The sequence below is a fragment of the Sorex araneus genome, chromosome X (assembly GCF_027595985.1).
Source record: "Sorex araneus isolate mSorAra2 chromosome X, mSorAra2.pri, whole genome shotgun sequence".
In the NCBI taxonomy this organism is placed as follows: Eukaryota; Metazoa; Chordata; class Mammalia; order Eulipotyphla; family Soricidae; genus Sorex; species Sorex araneus.
In genome coordinates this window covers 60,305,952-60,328,910 of record NC_073313.1, presented here as the reverse complement: position 1 = coordinate 60,328,910, position 22,959 = coordinate 60,305,952, and the positions used below count along the sequence as shown (strand labels likewise).

The window sequence follows — 22,959 nt, the reverse complement described above, 5'->3', positions numbered from 1 at the left end:
TACTGAGTCCCTCTCTTCTTTTCATTTGTAACTGAGAGAAGGTATGTGGCCAAATGCCTGCTGAGTCCAGGATCATGGGTTAAAGTGAGGAACAAACAAAGGTTCAAATCACTAATTTAAGATCTAAAATCTGAGTTAAGAACAAACTTTAACACCCGAGAAATAACCACACCATTAGTGCTTTGCTGATATCTTTATTATTTCTACTTATAAGGTGATGATGTTGAGAGAAAGGATATGGATCCCCACCACCCCCACCCCCAATAATACACAGAGATTTCATTCCACAAATACAAGAATTGGGGCATTTACAAATTCACTTCACTGGGTTACCAGAGCCAGGATAGGTTCTGTTTTGGGGTGCCAACAGAGACCCAAGAGTAGTCATGGTAGAAAGAGCTGTCTAGCTAGTCCTGTCTTCTAACCTAGAAGGTGGTGGTGGGTTACTGGGTAGTTTCCAGTAACAGCCACTGTCCCACTGAAATCTGTGATTCAAGGCTCTCATCCACAAAATGGGAATAAGAATTGTCCTGGGTACATTACAGGGCTATGATAAAGTTCAAGATAAAAGTAATTTCTCAGAAGAGCTTTGTAACAGGTGAAGGGCTATATACATTTAAGAGAATTCAATTGGTTTATTATGATAATGCAAGTGCCCCAGGTAGAACAGGAGGTCCATGCAGAGGCTCAGGGGCTGAAGGGCTAGAACACTCTTATAGTATCTGTAGGTTGCGTAGGAAATGCCTGCTTTATTTCTTGGCCCCAAAAAACCACCATGGCCTGGACTGTGAGGCAGGACTAGGAAAGTCACTGGGGAAGTTACAGAGAGTCACAGGGGTCAGTCAAGAAGGAAGGAGGAATACAAAATAGAGGGTTATTCCTGTTATCACACACATCTCTCTATCTATATCTGTATCTCTATATATGTATGGTACTGAAATGGTAGTCCAGATGAAGGATGAAGGGAGGGCCTGAGTGGAGACAGGAAGGTGCCACAGCAGCAGTGGGAGGGTTACTATTTCAAAGATGTTCAGTTGCTGGATCCCCTGTTCCTAAATGGATATCCCCAGGTCACTCTCTCTACAGGGAAATGGGGCAAGGGGGAAAACCAACACAGTAAGAACCAGAACTAAAGACTTGGGTCCTCCCGCACTGTTCTCCTGTTGCCCAGCATCTTCAGGAGGTGTCAGTAAGAGAAAAGCAATTAATAGATGCTTGCAAAGACCAATTCTCTGCCAGTTCCTAACTGGAAGGGTGGAGGAAAGATACTCTCTGGTTTCTTTTGCTGCTGCTGTCTCATCCAAACTCCCTTAGGGATGTGGGACCTCCAGAGGAACTGGGGAGGCTGCCCCACGGTGTAAGTGTCAGCTAGCACCTAATATTTCAGGCAAAAAGACCAGTAGATAATATTGAAAATTAAGAAGGCCAGTGGGAAGCAAATTCGTGAGTAGGAATCCAGGCGGTAGACATGGATATAGATGCGGCCCTCCTGCCATATCCCACCAGGGCAGGAGTCGAAGGTGCATAAGAACTTCTGGTACCACTTGCGGGAGCTCGCAGGGAGGTGGGCAATGCCAGGATGATCAGCCACCTGTCTAGGGCAAGCGAGGCGATCCCACTCTCCCTCCACCCGCCACTGCTGCTCCTCACCCTCATCACTGCTGTCAAAATCCATCACCAAACCTTCAGGATGGGGAAGTGCGGCGACATGGGCTCGGGCACGGAGATAGATACGGTCCCGAGCAGAGATGTACATCCGCATAATGGAACGAGACTGTAACAGAACAGAGAAGTCAGGAAAGTGGGCAGAGGAGAGGAGGGCAAGTGCTGTCTTGGGCTTCCATGGGCAGTCTGACCTATGGGCCCATTTTCATCATTTCTATAATCTCTACCACCATCCCAGAAAGTCCAACCCCCTCACTTTGTAGTGTAAAGGAAACCACCAACCATGAACCCTAAGTCCCAGGGCCTTCTTTTTGCATTTCTCCATACCCCAAATCTCCCCAGCACTCCCATAACCTGTTCGTACATGGCGAATTTTCAGAACACGGAGTTTGTTTCGTTTGTAAGTCACGAAGGTAATCAGAGCAAACTCCAACAGAGAACAGAAGGAAAAAGCGAAGCAAGTGGCAACATAGAAATCCAAGAGAGTGCTGCAGGTCGGGTTTTGTACTCTTTTCTTGATGAAGCTGCTTATCGTGGACAAAGTGAGAATAGCAGTAATCCCTGCCAACACAGAAGAGTGGAGATAGGTCAGCCACTGGCCCCAAAACACTGCTACCGAAAGAAGGCTGGAGAAATCCATTCTGTGTCCAGGCAGGCGCCTGCCGTACCCACTTACCTAGAGAAATCCTGGCAGAAGAAAAATCCTTATTGATCCAAAAGGCAAACCAGGAGAGCATAGTGGACAATGAACAAGGGATATAGCGGTGGAGGGTCAGAAAGCCCAGTTGGCGCCTTATATGGAAGTAAAATGTTGTTACTGTGTATTCACCTGAAAGACACAAAAAGTAAACACATCTGTAGCAGCACTGAGGAAGGGCTCCACACCCAGGCTTATTCAGATCACCTTGCAATAAAGCAAAGATGTTTATATCTAATTGAGAGCTGACATGCATAAATGTCAGGAACTTCATAAGACTAGTGCTTTAAGTCTAAGGATAGGATCAGAAACCAATGATTACCATAACTATGTTGACTCCACCAAGAAGCCTTTTACAGGAGCCCGTGCTCATGAGAATTCTGCCTTTATGGTCCCCAAAGCCCTCCAAGAGTGATCCCTGAGTGCAGAGCTAAGAGTACACGCTTAGCACACCCCAGTGTGGTCCCTGAACCAACTGTCACTGTCACTTTTATCCCATTACTCATCGAATTGCTCGAGTGGGCACCAGTAATGTCTCCATCGTGAGACTTGTTGTTACTGTTTTTGGCATATCGAATACGCCACGGGTTGCTTGCCAGGCTCTGCCGTGCGAGCAGGATACTCTCAGTAGCTTGCTGGGCTCTCCGAGAGGGACGGAGGAATCCCCCCAAACCAAAATGAATATAAATGTTATGCAGCAGTTACTATAGCCTCTGAAATTTCTTTGAAACACACCAAAGTGATATTAGAACTCTAGTTTCCACCCTCCATTTGTATGGACTTTCACAAAACAGCTTAAATCAGTTCTGAATTGGGTATGAAGAACTCACATGAACTCCATTCCCCAAAGTATATGTGTTTTAACAATCACCTTGAAATATAATGTAAAATATGACAGCAATCAAACCTGTACCTATTTACCTAACATTTTATCTTGAGAGGCTTAACAATGTAATTGCCTTTTATGAAGATAAAAAATCTGAAGATACAAAATCTGTTTCCTCTGCACACAGTTATAAATATCTAGCATTTACAGGACAGGAGCCATGTTCTACAGCTTTTACTTAGGCTAGTTGCATGCTATCTGTATGGAAAGTCATCTCTATTCATCCCTCCATTCTGGGTCTCTGGATACCTTGGCTTCCAAAAGCACACTTACCAATCTCGGTATTCATGACTTCAGTGCTGTTGCTCACTCCTTGGAGCTCAAACTCGAATAGCTTCCAGGCAGCAGTGGTGTTAAAGTCTAGCTTTTTCCAATTAAAGATCACCTCACTATTAGAATAGAAAACTGTAAAGCAACATGGGAAGAAGGGTCATGAGACTCGTAAGGAATGCCAGGAACCTGTAAGATCCAAGAACCGTTGCCTTAAGTCTAGGGACAGATTCAGAAAACCTATGATCACTATGTTGAATCCACCATGAAGCCATTTACAGGAGCCTGAGCTCATGAGACTAAGTATCCCAGCCAAGGTCTCCCCCAACATGAAATCTAAATAATGCCTTGGATTCCTGACTATGACAGTCATCTTACCTGGTCCTGGAATCCTACCGCATTGTTGAAGTCCATTAAATAAGTGCACTTACTGAGCTTTCCTCGGTACCAGCTCTGTTACAAAGGGGTCATTGAAGATCGTGGTAGAAGATGACAAAAAAATTAAACTAAGGTATTGATGGCAAGTGATAGAGATGGAGAGGAGTAGAGATGCGTGGAACAGGCTGTAGCAGACAAATGACCTGAGATTGGGTAGAAGGGAAATGAAGGGTCTCCGCATGAGACCCAGGATAAATAACAGAAATGGCAGCAGGAAAGGAAATGAGAATGGACTTTGAGATTCAGAGAAACCTTGGCACCATCTTAGGAAAAAAAGAATAAAATATGACAAAAAATAAGGGCCCAGCATGACTCTGAATCCCCAGAAACCTAGGGAGGTACTCACAACTAGAGAAAGACAGAGGGCAAGAGTGAGAATCCAGTGGAAATTTGTCCATTTGCATTGGGCATCCAATATCAATTATCATCCTGGAAGGGAGAAAGGAATCTAATTAGGTTAGTTTTAAGCTCTTAGGTATCCTCAACTTAAGCCTCCAATGAATGGCAACTGTGGTACTTAATACACAGAGCTCAAAGCAGAGAGCAAAAGAGAGGAAGAGCACTGTGAAAGTATCTGGTCACTTTGGCCTCCATGGCCAGAGAAACATAGGGATTGAGTCAAAGGGGCCGTATTTTCCTACCCATCCTAGGTTCCAGGATCTGCCAATATTCTCCTGGGCTCTACCACACTAACACCCCCATAGAACCCATATAAAACTCCCCTTTGGTGGGCATTAAAGCATCAGATTGATCTTTCCAATCACTGTGTTTCCACTTTGTCCAGATAATTCCACATTAGTGGAAATGACCTTAGAACCAATGATAATTTAGAATGAAGTCATTCAGGCAGTGCAGTCATATTGGTACATTACAGTGGAAGAGCTCTGACTTGGGAGTCAGAAAACTGGCTACCAGGCCCAGCTCTGCCATGAGGTTCATTTGTTGTCACTTTCAAGGTATCTTTCTATGTTGAGGGCTGGGTGTCTGTTGGTTCTCTGTGAAGGAATCAAGCACATGGTCTAGAATGGAGGGGAGGGCCTTTGGAAGGAGGAGATTTCTGCCCATTGCTGGTTCTCTGGGAGGGAGAGTGCCAAGAAATTATACTCCAGCTGCTTGACGTACCTAGCTGTGTGCAGCACCATGCCATTTTTGTAGATGCGGACCATACGAGTGTTCATGTCATGACCTTGATATTGGCTCCTCTTAAAATTTTTGATATCAACATTTGGGAGCCATAACTGGCTCACCCAGTGCCTATTCAAAAGAACGTTCTCAAAGCTGCCAGTAAAACGGAGGCGTTCATCATACCAAGTTTGATGAAAGGTGGCGTCGATGGTATAGTCCTGGTGGGGAACACAGAAAAGTATACTTGTGGAACTGTGTTAACAAACAACATAACATGATCAAGACTTTTCTCTTTCTTTTGGATGATGCAAAGATGGACTCCAGAACCTTGCCCGTGCAAAGTATATGCTCTACCATTGAGCTACATCCCTAGTCCAAAGAGATAAAAACCAAGACCACATTCAATGTTTAGTTTTGCTTTGTTTTTGTTGAACAGGATAGTTGCTAGGGCCTTATTCCTGAGAAGTATGATTAACTCCTGAGCTCCTTCCTTAACCTCAAGAATCTCCTCCTAAGGTACAGCAAGCACACCTTCTCCGGATGGAGCCTGGCGACACTGAGAAGCAACTAACACGGCTCCGGGTTGCGGGACTGGAACACATCCGAGCCGCGGGGGGGCACTGGAGTGGGGCAGCGCCTGCCCAAACTCCAAATGGTCCCGGCCGCCGGAAGTCCCGCCCTCGACCCACCCTCGGCGCCATCTTCCCACCTTCAACAGAGAAGAGGCCAGGCAGTCTGGTGAGCAATGCGGCCGGAGAAATGCTGCGGACCGGAATCCGGGCCAACAACACCAGGGATCCAGACGGAGGAGGTACAGCCGGTACACCTTCTCCAGATGGAGCCCTGGCGACACTGAGCAGCAACTAACACGGCTCCGGGTTGCGGGACTGGAACACATCCGAGCTGCGCAGCCGCTAGTGCGGCCGTGCGACCTTTTCTAAAAACTGAAAACATACAATCTTTTAATGGAAACCCAATTATCAAATGCTTCCTTAGTAGGGCTGTCTTTCTTGGGGGGAAACTCCCAACAATAGTGAGTTTTGTTTTGCAATATGGAACGTAATCAAGGTAAAGAGAAAATGAAGTGAAATTCATCAGTTATACAGTTGGGGGTGGGGGGCGGGGGGTATACTGGGGATTTGGGTGGTGGAATATGGGCACTGGTGAAGGGATGGTGTTTGAATATTGTATAACTGAGACATAAACCTGAAAACTTTGTAACTTTCCACATGGTGATATAATAAAAATTAAAAAAAAAAAAGAATCTCCTCCTAACATCTTGTGATAGGCTTATCAAGCACTTCAGCTTGCGTAAGGAAAGAAGTAAAAGTTTGGCTGTGATAGTTTTCCATTTGGAGATATTTTCCAAATAAAGGGCACTTCCAAGCAGCTTAATGTCTGGGAAGAGACATTTCATCTAGAAATGGACAGGCAATTATTTCATGGACTGGGACCACTCCCCCACCACGCCTCCCTTGTAAGGCTGTGGTGCTACTCCAGCCAGATCATAGCCCTGTTGGCTCATTTCCATAGCAAATCAATAGTCTCAGTGTGAAATTGTTTAAACATTTACAAACACACAATCTCTGATTAAGTACCATGAGGTTTCCCTTTGGAGCTTTTATTTGGGAGCTCACATGGTAATTAACTTCAATCCTTCATTACCCAGAGTTTATATTTTTTAAATGAAGCTGAATTACAAGAGAAATGTATTTTATTCCATTCTGCGTTGTGCTTTTCTTTTTCCTTGTAACAAAGGTCCCTACCCTCTAAATGTGAATTCGCATATTCATGATTATTCAAATGACTATTTAGTCTCTAGATGTTACTTGTGCCCACTCGAACAAATGACAGTGATACAGTGACAGGTATTATCTATCCCCTAAACTGCCTGCAAAAAGCTATAAAGCCCAAAAGTAGAGAGAGAGTATGGGGAATATTGTCTGCCATAGAGGCAGGGGGGAGAATGAGAAAGGGGGGGTATACCCGGGATATACCAGTGGGGAATGTGCACTGGTGGAGGGATGGGTGTTTGATCATTGTGAGATTGTAACCCAAACAAGAAAGCTTTTAACTAACTCACGGTGATTCAATAAAATTTAAAAAATGTTTTAAAAAATAAATAAATAAAAAATAAAATAAACTGCCTGCAAAATAGCAAGGAGGATGTTTAATGGGAATAAATATAAGAAACTATAACTGGGACTGGAGTGAGAAAAAAATGGGTAGGGAGCTTGCTTTGCATGTGGTCGACCCATGTTTGATCCCAGCACCCCATATGGTCCTTCGAGCCTGCCAGGAGTGATCCCTGAGCACAGACCCAGGAGTAAGCCCTACGCACTGCTGTGTATAGTACAAAAAAAATGAACAAAAAAAGAACTAGAACTGTGCACCACTGGTATTGAAAGGAGAAAGAAGAGTTATAAAATGATCTCAAATAGCAAGTACCACAACTAGGTCCAAGTAGAACCATGAAGGTTAGCCTAACCTTTTCTTCAGGGGCTGTCCAAAGACACAGAGATAGTCAATGGTGGCAGCTGTTTCCAGTGCTGAAAACGTCATTACCTTGTCCCTAATCTCCAGGACTTAGCTCACTGGCACTGAAAATTCAATTGGCACCAAGGTTCGAATTTCCCATGCTAAGTCTAAGTTGCTCTGCATTGTACGATGTACCCACAACCCTGACAGTCAACAGACCCCCAATGAGGAAGGTAAAAATAATCTCGGAGAGTCACTGTCAATCAGTCTTGCAGACGGAGAATGTTCCCTAGAATAACTGAAAGAAGTAATGGGTTGTGGCGGGAGATGGGCCCTACTGATCTTCACAGGCAGCCTTCACAGTGGCTACAGTCCCAAGTTCCTGGGAGTTCCAACCTAATCTGCAAAATCTGACTCTTGGCAACCAGGGAAACCTTTTCCTCCCCAATACTTGCTGTGCCCCTGCTCTGTGTGGGAATGCTTGCCACCAGTACTTCATTTCTATTTAACAATATAGCAATTGTAAATTCATTACACACCAACTGAAACCTAACACATTTTCCCTAGTGTGACAGGGAAATTTGGGGTGCAGATTTTTTTAGCTAGCTACACTGGAACTCTAGAAATTTATTAAAATGGAATTGGCTTCAGAAGGACTACTTGTGAGAATTATCACAGCAAGAAGCAGCCTTTAACACTTGATGCTGCACTGGCCACAGCCTTCTAAGATCAGGCCAGGGGTCCCCAACATTAGACCGAAGTCTGGTAGAAAACTGATTCAGAACCATGTGCTGTGGATTGAGATTTCTCTTCTTGAAGACAGACCCTATGTGCTTCACCAGGACTTTCTTAAACTTTTTTCACCTGCATCCCTTTTCACCCAAGAAATATAGCACAGGTTAGCACTGTCAGAACAACCCTGATTCATTGTACAGTTGATTTTCAACAAATTTTTAGTTAATGTGCATTCAGAAATCTTCACAAGCCCATATTCCATGACACTCAAACCAGAGTGTAAGAAGGTAGGGTTTACACAGTGCTGCTTTGATTGGAGGTTAAGGGACACCCATACAGAGAGCTACGATCACTGAATAAGGATTCTGTGGATTACAATAAGGCTCAGCTGCCTCAAATATCACATAAAAGTATGGGGTGTCACTCCCCAAAACAGATTATTAAGATTTGTGATGTTCATCTTTGGTACTTTCTCTTATGCTTTTCTCATTCTGGAGGAAGCCTGGTGCCATATCATAAGCCCACATGAAAAGGCTGGTGGAGGGGCTTCTGCACACTGTTCAGAGAAGTGCTGAATTGAGTTTGTAACTGGCTTCTCTCTCAGTTGAGTCTTCAGATAATCCCCAGAGCCAAATGATATCTTACCTTCAACTCTATGAAAATATCCAAAATAGAGGACTCAGCTAGGTTGGGACTGGATTTCTGAACACTGAACATGTATTCCACAATTATTCATGTTTAAGAGATGGTGTTTGGAGGTAATTTGTTACATAGAAATGCATGAGTATACCGTGCTTAAAGACTCAGGTAACCAGACAAAGCAGCAGAGAGGGGTATCTTATAATTCCTGTGAGCCTATGGAAATACCTTGCTTTTCCATGAATATTTACTTACCTTTGAATGCCATCTGAAAATATCCTCTCAGAGCTAAGACTCTGAGTTCACTTGGAAAGCTAGGTTAATAGGTAGATTAGAATCAATACAGAACTTGGTCTTTGCATGTTTCAGGCGGAAGTAACAAAGCCTAATAGAGCAGTGCTGACCCAAGAATGACAGCAGCATAACATGAGATAAAGAACTAGGAAAAAATGGAGAAACACTCTAAAAGCAAGAATTAGTAACTATATACGTGAGGAAAGAAATCATTATCAGAAGAGCAATTGGAATGTGGTATTCTAAGTTGCTGAATTGTTTTTCTTTTGAATAAAAGACGGTACCCAGATTCAATGTTCTGGAGGTTCTCTTCAGGCAGCAAAGAACTTACCTTTATCGGCCTCCTTCTCAGTCACTGTTGGCAAAAATTCCCCCTATCTCCCCTCTCCATCAGCAAAATGCACATTACAGAGAAACAGAACAGAAAACTAAGCATTTTAAAGACTTCCTAAGTCAGCTCCCCCAGGTTAAGAGATGTTACAATTAAAGCTCAGTACTCACCATGTTTACAACAGAGAGTGGACCAAATGAATGTATTATGAACGTAAAGTTGACCACAGTGGGTTCCTCTGTAAAGAGAGCAAGAATGGTAAACCACATCAATCTAGGACTTGGACAGTGAGAGTGGGGTCACACTGCCCAACTTCAACATTTGACCCATTTCTTTCTTTTCTCATGTCAATCTCAAAAACCCATTTCCTAGGATATTATACATACCTCCAAGGTTAAGCAAGTAGTCTAGGCATCTCATATCATAGTTGGAAAAACTAAGGTTGTCAGAAGGAAAACATCTATACTCTGGTCAGTGGCATTGCTGGGTGGGACTAAAGTTGAAATCTCTTGCCTAGCAGGTCAGTAACAGATGTTCCCGCCCTCTGTGCCCAGGCCCATACTCCATCCTCTGCATCCATTCGTACTTTGCCCAGGGTGGTAGGAGGGGAACTATGTTTTGCCACTTACTGCCAATGCCAGGGCGCAGTGAGCTGTCATAGTTTGCCAGCATGTTGTCCAGGATTCTAGTTGCTTCTAACATTCTCTTGTTTACGACAGGAGTGGCACCATAAGATTCTTTTTTCTCAGGTGAAGGCTTCTTCTCTGCAGGGGGCTTGGGCATGGGGCCATAGACGACATTTGGAGCAGTGGGTTTAATTTTGGATGTAATATGTGGTGCTTTTATCCTAGAACACGTAAGAAAAAATATTATATATACATAAATATAAAAGCAGTTTTGTTTGACACTCTGTGGGGTCTCAATTGATGCCTCTTGTTACAGAATAAGGAAAAATAGATATTCACCGAAAGCATGGTTAAATAGCAATTAGTAATATTCAATTACAAGCCAGTGATTGCTTATACTCGTCAATTTCTTTTCATTTTATTCCTCTGTGTTGACTTTTCATGATAACTCTTTTTCAAGGAACTTCTTTATTAAAACAATAGCAAAACCAACTGAGACTTTAAAGGATTTTTCCTTGTGAACTGAAGAGAAACTTTTTAAAAAACGTTTTCAGGTACTCAAGACTAGGAATTAATATTATAATCAGTGCATATGGAGTGATAGGTTCCAAATGTTTAAAATAGTTTAAGCAAAAAAAAATGAAGGGTGGGGGTGGAAGTGTCCAGATTTATTAATTAATGAGGATGTTTATGGGTGTATGGGGGTTCGCCCTACTGTTCCCCCTTCTTTCTGGAAAAATTGCAATTTCAAAGCCTTAGCAAAATGAATCTCAGGTTAGAAGGAAGAGGGACAGTGTACCAGCAAGAGACAGGTGGTAAGTCTTGCTGTGTGTGTGTGCATGTACATGCATGTATGCGTGAGTGCGAGCGTGTGTGTGTGTGTGTGTGTGTGTGTGTGTGTAGAGGACTAGTAATGTTCAATTTCCTGTCAGGGCATGTTCACTTGGTGAAATCCACCAAACTTTCACTCATGATTTATATTTGCTTCCATTTGTATGCTCCCTAAAATAAGGGGTTAACAGGGTGGGAGACAAGAGCATGGGCTCTGTATTTCAGACCAGGAAAGAGACAACTAGAGCACAAACACAAACTTTTGCCATACCCCAAGCTCTGAGCACTGCTTAGCTGGGATGTGGATCTGCAAAGCCTATGCCATTGCTCATTTCTGAAGTAACTAACTCCTATTGTGGCCAAAGGAAAAACTGGGGGTGGGGAAGCATTTTCCACTTTCAAAGACCACATCTGAGAATCCTCTGAAAAGTCCCTACTCTAAATACATAGTGGCGGCTGCTATGAGATACCCATACTGCCAGCCAAGACCACTGAGACTGTAGCAGCCCCCAATTCTTGATACTCAAAGAAGCACACCAAGATTCAAGATGATGACAAATAACTGAGAAAAACTCTAAATACCACTGAAGAGCCACCTCTCTTGACTATGTGCCAAGAAAATGTAGAGAACGGTCAGCTAGTTACTGCAATCCTACAACTAGCATTGGCTAGCAAGAACTAAGACAAAGAACTGATCTCCATCATTCTGGGCTCCTTGGGGTTACGGTACTGTGCTGGCAATGCATACCTTCCCTTAGCCAGCCACTCAGCCCACCTTCAGGGCTGAAAAGCAGTCGAACTTAAGAAAGATAACTGCATGGGAAGAGGTGGGGCTTTCCATGGGATCTGGCAGGGCAGCTGCAGTCCTTCAGATTCGATGGTCCAATCTGCACCCTCCCAGCCTCCCCACTCACTCCTCCTCCCAGGGACCCACTGAGGATGCTAATGTGACCACCACAGGCAGGAAACAGAAAAACATATCAGACGGACCACTAGATTGGTACCTCCTTTTCACCTTAAAGATGGAGAAACTGAGGCCCAGATGGGGACGTGCACAGAGTCACATGAGTGGACCAGAGCAAGGTGCCTGCCTGTGCAGCAACACAGCCCACTGCTGGCTCTGGGGCTCCTGACATCACCCGTTGCCATGTTGACCGAGCATCAGTGCCCTCCCCCTCCACGGCCCCTCCTCCTGCTGGGCCTCCTGAGCCCCCTCCCTGTTAATGTCCTCTCCAGACCCCTCTTTGGCTCCAGCCATCCAGTCACCATGGCAGCTATTCCGGCCAGCCCTGATCAGCCAGAGATGTGGATTCCTAGCACGCATTCAGAATTTTTTGCCCCCACCCCTCCCCAAGGTACCAGAGAACCGGTGAGAGCAGCAGGGAGGCACTTGTCAGGGGAAACTTGGAAAATGATTAGTACACCGGGAACTTTGACAGTTGGCACCTAGCAGCAAACCAGCTCAAAAATACCCAACAGCCTTCTTTAGCACTAAAAAGCCAGGAAAGCAGGAGACAGCTGTCTTAGCACAGCCCCGGGGCCACAGGGGACAAGGGGCCTCTAGTGGCACCCCAGACAGCAGTCCTGGTCCTGAGTCCAGCCGGTCCAGGGCTCATGGGCGTGACTGGAATGAGGAAGGAGGGGAGCGTGCGTGTGCGTACTTAGAAACCTTCAACTCCCGCCAGCCTGCGGGCTGGGCAGCGAGAGTGGCGGGAAGAGGTGCCCGCGGAGTTGTTCGGCGCCAGGCGCTCGGCAGCTACTCAGAGAAAACCAAATTTGCTCTTCGAGGACGCACCAGCCAGTATCCAAACAACCAGACGTTTCAAGAACAGTTTCTCTCCGCACGCGCGCTCCGTTTGGGGGCTTCCCCTTCCTACGCCCCAGACCCCCACCCCCACAGCCCTCGGAAGCTCCAGCCTGCCGGCTGGCCACCCTTTCCCCGCTCTGCTCTCGCTTGCGCAAATTGGAGAAGGGGCGCGCTCCGTTCTCACGGCCGAGGTGTGTGTGTGGGGGGCGTCTGGGGCCAGAGTGGCCCCGCGCCACCCGATGGGGATCCCGCCCCGCAAGCTCAGCCGGGCGAGGGGCCCGGGTACCCGGGGCTGCAGGGGCTGGGGACGGAGACACAGACCCCGCCACCCACGGCCGCTGAGGTCCCACCTCCTGGGCCCCGCGCCCCCCCAAGCGGACCCCGCCCTGCAAGGCCCCGTCGGGCGAGGGGTCCGGCTGCGGGGGGCACTCGGGACGGAGACACAGACCCTGCCACCGACTGGGGTCCGAACTCCCCAGACAGGGCCGCTGCCGTCCTACCTCTGGAGCCCCGCTCCCCACGCCCCCGAGGGGACCCCGCCCCGCAAGCTCCGCCGGGCGAGGGTCCCAGGTGCGGGGACCTATGGGGGCTCGGGACGGAGACACAGACCCGCCAAGGTATGGGGTCCGAATGGCCTGGGCAAGGACGCTGCGATCCCCCCCTCCCGGGTCCCGCGACCCCCGAGGGGATCCCGGCCCACCCGGTGGTCGGGGGCTACAGGTCCCGGGGACGGAGACTCACCCCACTGCCAGGATCGTTGTCACGACCAGAAGCACACGCACAACTTTCGCTAACATCGTGGCGGGGACCGGGGCGACTGTCCTGAGGACGTCGCAGCGCACGGTCTGGCGGCCCGGAGCCGCTGGCCGCTTTTATGAGATTCCAACTTTCACTCCTCCCCGAGCCCCGCCCCGAGCGCCCCCCCCCCGGCTCCGCCCCGGATTTGGGCAGTTCCGGCTAGGCACGCGGACGGCCAGTCGAGGGGAACGTGGGCGCGTGCTCCCGAGGGCGGGGGAGGAGGAAGGGGCCCACGGATTAACCCCGCCGACACCGCCGCACGCCCAGGCGGAGGGAGGACGGGCCGGGGGCCACTGTCCGCTCGGCTTTCAGGGGACGGCGCGGGCGCTGGAGGGGGGCTGCCGCCGCCTCTGCGAGTCCCCGGTCTGGTGGCAGGGGGCTCCTGCGCGGGCTTTCCCGGCTCTCGCACCTGTTGCTCACCGTTTCTTGCTCCCGGGCGCACCTTCGCCAACGCCGAGCCCTGCCGAGCTCGACTTTGGGGTTGGAAGGCAGCCGGCGCCCGGGGACACCACTATCCTGGCCACACGGACCGAGCTAGTCCCCCGGGTGGTGGAAGGGACCGACCGTATCGCCCGAGACTTGATCCGCTCCCCCGGAAGACAGGAATGTTCCCGGGCTTGGGCCGCCCCGGAGGGTACTTGTAGGCAGCCTGCAGCTGGTGGGGTACCCAAGAGCCTCCTGACCAAAACCGGCTCTCCAGGCTCCGGTGCCGGTGGCCCCTAGGGGGCGGGGAGGGGAGAAATCAGTCGCCCCTCCCCCAGCTAGAACATATCAAAAGTCTCAAGCAGAGTTCTTCCCGCCCCGCGCCTTTGGTTTGGGGAGCAGAGAGCACTTCAGCGGGGAGAGCACTTCCCCTGCCGGTGGTCGACTCCACGCCCCATATGGCCCCCTGAGCCTGCCAGCAGCAAATCCTCTCAGCACAGCCAGGAGTAAGCCCGAGCACCACTGCGTATGGCTCCAAATCAAAATCAAAGTGGGGGGCAGGGGTGGAGCGATAGGCCAGTGGGTAGAAGGCTTGACTTGAACACTGCCACCCCCAGTTCAATCCCCGGCATCCCGTATAGTCTCTGAGCTCAGTCAGAAGTGATTCCTGAGTGCAGAGCCAGGAGTAAAACCTGAGCACCTCCCTGTGTGACGCCCCTCACCCCCAAAGAAAACCTAAACATTGCAACAAACTTAGGTTCCGGGTAGGCACCCATTGACAGCTCCTGGAGAGGTTTAACTGTGGCTCTCTAATCTCACCAGCCCTCTCCACCACCTCCCCATCTCTTGCTGCTGACGTGGTCTTCATCACACCGCTTGCTAACCCATGTGTTTTTTGGGGGGAGGAGGTATTATTATGCGTTTCTCGGAGGGGTTTCTGGCCCCACAGTTAGCTCCAAAGAACCAAATCAAACCAGAAAACGAAATCTGACTGTTTTTCAGCACAGCCCTGACCACAAGGAGTTCCAAGCACACCGGGTCTTGTATACGCAAGATCCACAGGCTTGGTTTACTACTTTGCCTTTTCTCTCTGGCAAGTCTGAATAACTTCTTAGTAAGTGATCCTGACTCCTTCCACCAATGCCCTGCAAATTCTGTAGTCACTATTGCCCTCAGGAGACAGGCTGCAGACCAGGGTTAGACAAATGCAGAATATTCTGGACATGCTAGAAAGAGAAAGCTGCCTGGTCATCTGCCATCCTGACTTCCCAGGTCCAGCTGTGGACTTGAGCTACCTTCTAGGCAAGCCTTATTTGAGCTCTGTTGGAGATGGAAGTTGGTTTGGTAGACCTGGATCCCCCGCCCCGGGTTGACTGACTGGCATCACTTATATTATATTATAATTATTACAAGCTCAAGAGGTACCTGAGCTTCACATTTTGACTTGAATTTTGCCACAACGCTAGCATATTCCAGGAAGAGGTATGCAGAAAGCCAGTCAAGAAGGATTGAAATTAGAGACGTATGATTCTTGACAAAGAAATGGAGCATTTTCAAAAAGATAATGGGAGATAAAGCCAGAGTGCTAAGTAGGAGAGTTTAGTGCTAGGCCCTGAATACCAAGCTAAGATATTTTACTATATTTGCGAGACAAAGAGGGAGTTAGAGAACAATGTGACATTGCATGTCAGAACTGTTCTTCAAGTAGGTTCCTCTGCTGGGGCAGTCAAGAGTGTTCTCAGGCAGGTCAGGCCAGAACATAATTTTCTCCAAGTAATTTTGCTGCCCGGATGTGAATGAGACATCGCGCTGCTTAGGAAAGAAGGGGAACTTGGGGGAGGTTTCACTGAAAGGACTGAAGTCTCACAAGATGGAGAGGAGAGAGAGGAGGCATAAGAGCACAGGAGACAAAAGACAGAAGACAGACAGTGGGGAATGGCTATTACAGGAACCAGAATATCCCTTGCATTTTGCATTTTATTTTACTGTTCAGAAACATTCACATCTATTGTCTCAATAAATATGTGTGTAGGTGCCTTTGCCCACTGCTTGCCTTGGGATGTTTGTACTTCAGATACATCTCTCTTTAGCTTCATATTCAAGCTCCAGACAAACAAAAGCATTTAAGTAGCAGCTGTGATTTTATAACAAAAACAAACAACCCGTTGGTCAGAATAGCCATGAGCCACCTCTTTATCAATTGTAAATGGTCACATGTAATAGCCAATATCAAATCATCACATGTTAAACTGCGGTTAGCGTTTTGAGAGAAAGCCAGAGCTTCTGGATGCAGCACCTGTGTGCTCCTGCCCTAGCTTGGCCCAAATTGTATCACATAGGCAACACACTGCTTCCATTAGACCAAGGCAAAAAGCATCAGTTCCAACAAATTGTGCAAGACTCTTAGCCTGTTAAGTAAGCGAGACCTTGCAGAAAGCCCAAGTTTCTTAGGCCACTAGGAAAAGCAAGGGAGAGAAATAACTATCTGCAGGTCTGACCTGGGAGTAGAAGAGATTGAAGGAGGAAATCAGGCGATAGCCAGGCTTTGATAGGCAACAGCTTTTAACGATGACCACGATCTCTGGATACCAAGCCAAGAAATTTTTCATTCTTTGAAAGGACTGGAGCAATAGCACAACAGGTAGGGTGTTTGACTTTCACGTGGCCAACCAAGGTTCGATACCTCCATCCCTCTTGGAGAGCCTGGCAAGCTACCAAGAGTATCCTGCCCACACGGCAGAGCCTGGCAAGCTACCCATGGCATATTGGATATGCCAAAAAACAGTAACAACAAGTCTCACAATGGAGACGTAACTGGTGCCTGCTCGGGCAGATAGATGAACAAAGGCACAACAGTGCTATAGTGCTACAGTGCTACCAGGTAAAGTGTGAGTTAGAGAGCAAGGTGACATCACATGTCAGAACTGTTCTTCAGTAGACTCCTTGATTCAAGTAGACAGAGACTGGACTGGGTCTTTCTACTCCACTCCAGATCAGACTGCGTTTGCATTTTCAATTTTTTTGTCTTATAGTTAAATAGTCATATACAGGTCACTTAACGGAACCTGAGCCCTGTGTTCACCAGTTGTAAACTGGGAACTGTGATGCTCCCCATCTCACATGCGATGCCATGGGACATGTAATATATTTATGACAGCAGTCAACAGTCACCAGAACATGTTTGCAGTTATTGTTATGATTACTATTGCCAACATCTGTTTAATAATAAATGCAACTGGGAGGTTATTAACAAGCTTGGTAAGAGCCTTTGTGTGGAATCTTGAAGTGGGGGCAGGTTCACTGAGAATAAAGGAGTTTGGGGGAAAGGCTGGAAGGGAAGGGACAGAATGAGTTGGTTTAAGTTGTCTGGCTGGTAAGCAAGGAGCACCTCACAGGACAGAAAGTCATTGTCTGTCTTCCAGGTCAGCTGGAGCCCCAGAAGCATCTGCTACCATAGCTAGCTCCTTTCTTGCTTGAATACCCTTCTCTTCCAAGTCTTAGGATCAGGCCCTTGGGACCAGAAAAGAACTGGGCACTGCTCACACCACTCCTGTCCCACTCACCCACATAGACAACTAGCCCTGGGGGGTGAGGGCTGAGCACCTCTTTCTCAGAGGAGCGTAGGAAGGTAGGAGTGAGAATAAACAGGCTAACAAATGCATTCATTCTTTCAACCAATGTGTGCTGCTCTGCACTGGCCCAGGTGCTAAACCAAATAAAAATCCCACCCTTGTGGGATAGACATCCCCAGGGGAAGGAACCCAACCCTAGAAAAGATATATAATGCACAGATCTATAGCACTTCAGTGGGTAATAACTGGTTTTGAGTTAAAGGATCAGCAGAGTGAGGGGATTGGTCTTGAGAGTACTGGGGTCAGCAACAGGGTGGTAAGGGGGTACACCATGGAGAAGGTGGCACTGCATTAGGCAAATGTCTGAACACAGAGCTAAGTTAGAGTATCAAGAAACAAACAATAAAAACTGTCCTAGGTCAGACCATGCTAGAATGTCCCAGGAGAAACAGGAAGGCCAGTTTGACTGAGGCAGAAGGAACACAGGAAATAGTCGAAGAGATTAGATGGTTACACAGTTGGTCCCCAAATCATAAAGTGTCACAAAAAAAAACTTCTACTCTGCTTTTAAATATGAAAGCCATTGGGAGGGTTATGAGCAGAAAAAATAGCATAATATGGCTTTTTAAAAAATGCTCACCATGTTTTGAAGAAAGTAATGATGCAAAGATAAAAACCGGAGACAACTTCAGTAACCAGAAGATGAAAAAATTGCAGTAATTCAGAAAACAAATGATAGTGGCTTAGATCGGAGTAACTGCAGTGCATAGACTTTGAGACTCTGAACATGTCATGCAAGTACAGCCCCCAGGTTTCATGACACCTTATATATGAGGTGTAAAGTAGAGATGGAGCTGTTATCAGCTGAAATAGGTGAGGCTATAGGTAGAACAGGGCTTGTTTGTTGTTTGTTTGGCTTTACTGTAATTTTGGTTTGCTTGTTCTGGTTTGTTTTTAGGAGATAGGTTGGACATTTCATTTTGGAACACTTGGTGACACAATCTTTTGAAACTTTAAATACAGATGTATTGATGAGTTTGAAGTTTGGGTGGCAGGAAAGAGGAACAGAACTATAAAAGTACAAAAATGGTAATAGTTATCATAGTGGTGTCACATGAACCATGCTACTTGATGTGATAGGCATGGGAGTGAGTAAAGCTATAAGATGAGTGAATAGAGTTTCAAGGAACTCCAACATTAAAGAACCAAATAAAAGACAAGGGTCAGTAATCTGGGTGGAGAACAATAAAGTAAATGAGGCAAATTTGGGAACGGGGCACAATCAGTTGTAAGTTGCCACTGGCACATCAAGGGGAATAAGCTAACAACTGACCATTGTGTTTAGCAATATGTGTCAGTAGTAACCTTAATAAGTGAAATTTCTAAGATGAATACATATGTTGAGGAAGGGTAGGGAGGAGAGACAAGACTCATAATTGGAGATGAGGACCTTTGACAACTCCCTGGGGTAGTTTTGTTCCAGAGAGAGCAGCTTAGGTGAAGCAGTTGGTGGAGAAGGAAGGAGGCTAAGGAGAAGGTCATATGGGAAGTGACAAAATGTTTGTGCAAGCTGGTGGGAATACACAGCATAGAGTGAAGCCTTTCTGATACAGGGAAGTGAAAGTAAGATTGCTGTAATATCATTGAGTGGGCGAGAGGAAAGGAGAGGAGATTTGATAGGGGTGACAAGCCTATGACAGACCCTAAGAGACATGGGGTACAAGTGGACAACTCGCTTCAGTTGGCCCTAAAGGTGCTGGGTAGGAAAGAGACCCATAGGGAGTCCTGTCCCCAAAAGATGAGCAGCACTGAATTTGAAAAAAGAGATGAAGGTAGAGGGCTGAGTTCTGGAGCATAGTACCTGAGCCCCGATGGGAGATTTTGAAGACATGGAAAAAGTACTAGAGTGAGGGGATCTGGAAAAGCTGCCAAAGCATAGAGTTGTGCAGAGTTGAATTTGTAAATATCATTGAGCACAGAGCCTTTCCCTGCAATACTGGTGTGTGGGGTGGTGAGTGTTGAGGTTTCTGCAAGATACCCCACTGTCCCTTCCAAATTCAGAGTAGTTGAAAAGTAAGGTGAGGGGCTCATATTCAGGGTGTAATATAGCAAGCAGGCTCCAAATTGGCTTCTTCCTCATATTCAACTGAACCTACTTCCGATGATAGCTACTTATTAAAGGTATGTGACATTTCTGCATAGTCTACAAACCCCAAAGAAAGCCAGAGCACCAGGGCCCCTGTTTCTGTTGCTCTGGCATACTGGTTTATGTCCAGAAAGGAGTAAGGGAAAGAACAGAAATGGTTCTTGCACTGGACAGGCAATAGATGATTCCTATTGTTTGGGCACTAAACACAGCCACTAAATAGAGGGGGAATTCATTCACTTAGGAGCTCCAATATTTTACTTTTTTAGCCCTTAATAATAAGTCTGGAATTGACCAGAAGTGGAACTGGAATCATCTTGCATGAAACAAGGATAAAGAGAGACATACAGTATACGTAATAAATAAATAAATAAATACATAAATAAAACCTGTAACAAACATCTGCCAGGGGCCCCCGGCTGCTCTCCCCATCAGCCGCCTACACCCTCCAGCCCCACCCCCGGGTTTGGGTGGTCGGTCTAAGGCCGCTCGCCAAGCCTGGGCGGTCCAGGCTATGGGGCAGAGGGAGGAGGAAATGAGAGCCAAGCTGGTTGATTAATCAGTTGCCATTTAGTCCATTCTCTCTACGCACCTGTTCCAGTCTCTCTGAGCTCCCCATTTCTCCTCTCTCCTCTCTCTCCCCCAGCACTCTTCCTTCCTAGCTCCTCATTCCTCCATCCTGCTCTCTTTTCACTCTGGATTCTCCTTTACTAGTCTCTCTCCCTACTACTAGTCTCTCTCCACCTTGTCCTTTAGGCTATACACAGTCAGGTAGCAAAATCAACATAAGAAAGCCCTTCCAGAGGGCCTGGCATTCCAAAGCCCTTCCTGACTGCCAGCAGGCAAAATACCTCTTAAGGTTTTTATCCTTTCCTTAGTCCAAGAACTCATTAACATCTTAATACTAGTTATTTTTGTATGGACACAGTAAGAGATACATTGAGTCTTGTAGGGCAGCTCTCCTGGCTACATCTTGCCACAGACTCAGACTGCAGCACTCAGGCCAGATTAATCATTCCTAACCCTAGCAGGGTCCGAATCCAGTTATCACTTTTTGGATCATGACAGCATTTGTCCATGACCAAGCTCTTAACTTATAGTTAAGCATTAGGCACTTTGGCCAGGCCCATCTCGATGCCAGGGTAGCACACAACTCACCGCTTGCCCTGGGTCTGTCCCGTCCCTCATTGGTACCCTGATTTTGGGGGTGCTAGAAAGTAAGGGCAGCTGAGGCTTAGGTCCAGAGAACAGATACCCAGGAGGAAAATACCATGTAGCGTCAAAAAATCATAGCATTTGCTGCAGTCTTCCTGTGTCCATACAAAAGAACATTCTCTGAATAAACTTGAGACTTGCTAAGGTCTCAAGGAGAGGAGAAAAACAATATTAACAAGTCAACAGCACACAAAGAAAGAAGTAACAAATAAACACAGGGGAACAGGAGCACTGTGATGGGAGTAACCCAATAAACCTAAACTACCTGAATCTATGTCATCCTACAAAACCCTCAGTTATACTCCTGTTCTCCTTTCATGCCACCCATCTATGATCCTTCCCTGAAACATTTGTTCTTGGGCCTTTTTGCCTAGAGTAAGGGGAGTCATACTTGCAGCCTTCCCTGTCTTTTCTCACATCTGCGGTTCTGCAGAGTTGGGACACAGTGACAAACCAGACTGAGGTCCTGCCTTTACGGAACCTATAGTCTCACGTGGGTAAGCATTTAAGACACATACGAAAAACCCAAATCATTTCATTTCAAGTAGAGATGCACTCAAGATGTTTTAAATGTATAGTTTAGTCAGGAAGGATTATAGGCCTGTGGACCATTCTCTCTTTCTGCTCAGAGCTTAGAGAATGATGAAAGCTCCTCTCGGGCTTGCTAGGCAGTCTCAAAACTCAAGGATCTTTGCTCTGAAACCACTTCTGGCAGTTCTAATTCCAGTGTGGCTCAAGCAAGTAGGCAGGAGGTAAAATGAAAGAAATCTGCTCTGAAACCCATGTTACCATTTCTAATTCCAACGTGAAATAAAAGAAATAGGCAGAAGAGCAAATGGAAAGGCAGGAAACACAAAAGGCTGCCTTGTCATTATCTTTACTCTAAAGTGGTGGTAAAAGCAGGTGACTCATCCCTCAGAATTGCAGGCTGCATCATGTAGTCAAGATGGCCTACTGGTTTGCCTATCTTCCCAAGCCTGAAGTTCATGGCACAGGGATTTTGCTCAGGAATAATCCTGACAGTCACATTTCTTCATCTTAGCTCCCAAAAAGCCTTTCCTATAGGTGGTTGGTGCTGAGGACAAACATGTTTCTATGTGAGCAGGAAGCAGAGTGCTTTCCTGGTATCTCTGGAGCTAGGTGTCTGGATGTCCAACTCTGTTTCCCTGGCCCTCCTCAACAGCGATGCTTCTTTGCCCTGTGGGTTAGGTGGAAGGAGAGGAGTTTTGTTGAAATTGACAGGAAGAGCACTTTTCCTTGGTGCCTTTGTCAAATGTAGCCTGTTAACTTCTTCCGAGGCTATGGAAAACAATTTGGGGAGTTCATCTATGTGCCTACCAATCATTTGTAACAATGAGAGTGTTGAACTTGCTCAAACACTCCAAGAGTCTCCTTGGGTAGAAGCTTTTCCAGGAGCCCCCAGTGTGCAGCAGCCTGTGCTGCAAAGAAACGCTTGTTCCAATAAACCAGAGGGGAATTCATCAGAGAACTTCACAGTTTCAGTGTTGGAAGGTCTTTGTGAAAAGCATATATTTCCTCTCTTCAGATATATCATCAACAACATCATTGTTTGAGTCTCAGTTTCTGATTTGTTAGGACCAGCTAGAGATCTTTTATGAAACAGAAAGGGCTTCAAGATGGGTTAGAAAAAACGGAAACTTCCTGTTTCTATGGGCAACCTTAAAAAGAAAAAGAAAAAAATTGTTTTCATTGTCATAAACAGTATAAAAAACTAGAAGAGGAATCAAGATTTGGCAAAGACTGTAAAGGATTTGCTGTGTCTCTCCTCAGGTCCTGAGATAGGAATCTTTTTAATACTTTCACCCCAAAATTGAACATTCAATCTTAGATTGAACCAGAAGTGGAGACCACTCCTGCAGGGAAGCCAGTGTCAGTCTTGTATAAGCTCAACAGCAAGGGAATAATCAGACACGGTGAATGAAGAATACCTTAAGAGAAAGGATAAGATCCAATAGAACTTCT

General features: G+C 46.5%; 1 protein-coding gene across 1 annotated transcript; it reads right to left on the bottom strand.

The window, feature by feature from the left end:
- Positions 1 to 272: 272 nt before the first annotated feature.
- Positions 273 to 13,675, bottom strand: GABRE (gamma-aminobutyric acid type A receptor subunit epsilon). The gene is made up of 9 exons (XM_012932251.2): positions 13,564 to 13,675; positions 10,188 to 10,405; positions 9,729 to 9,796; positions 5,079 to 5,299; positions 4,303 to 4,385; positions 3,522 to 3,653; positions 2,342 to 2,494; positions 2,030 to 2,226; positions 273 to 1,774 (listed from the first exon to the last, which is right to left on the bottom strand). The coding sequence occupies exons 1-9, from the start codon at positions 13,617 to 13,619 to the stop codon at positions 1,376 to 1,378; spliced, it is 1,527 nt and encodes a 508-aa protein (XP_012787705.2). The 5' UTR covers positions 13,620 to 13,675; the 3' UTR covers positions 273 to 1,375.
- Positions 13,676 to 22,959: the final 9,284 nt, after the last annotated feature.

What these genes read in the sequence shown, in the direction of transcription:
- GABRE (XM_012932251.2), bottom strand. Translation starts at nt 13,619, where the DNA reads ATGTTAGCGAAAGTTGTGCGTGTGCTTCTGGTCGTGACAACGATCCTG. An exon ending in ACTGCGCCCTGGCATTGGCA is followed by an intron (nt 9,797 to 10,187) that starts GTAAGTGGCAAA and finishes CTCTCTTTACAG; the next exon opens with AGGAACCCACTGTGGTCAAC. An exon ending in AGTCATGAATACCGAGATTG is followed by an intron (nt 2,495 to 3,521) that starts GTAAGTGTGCTT and finishes TGTGTCTTTCAG; the next exon opens with GTGAATACACAGTAACAACA.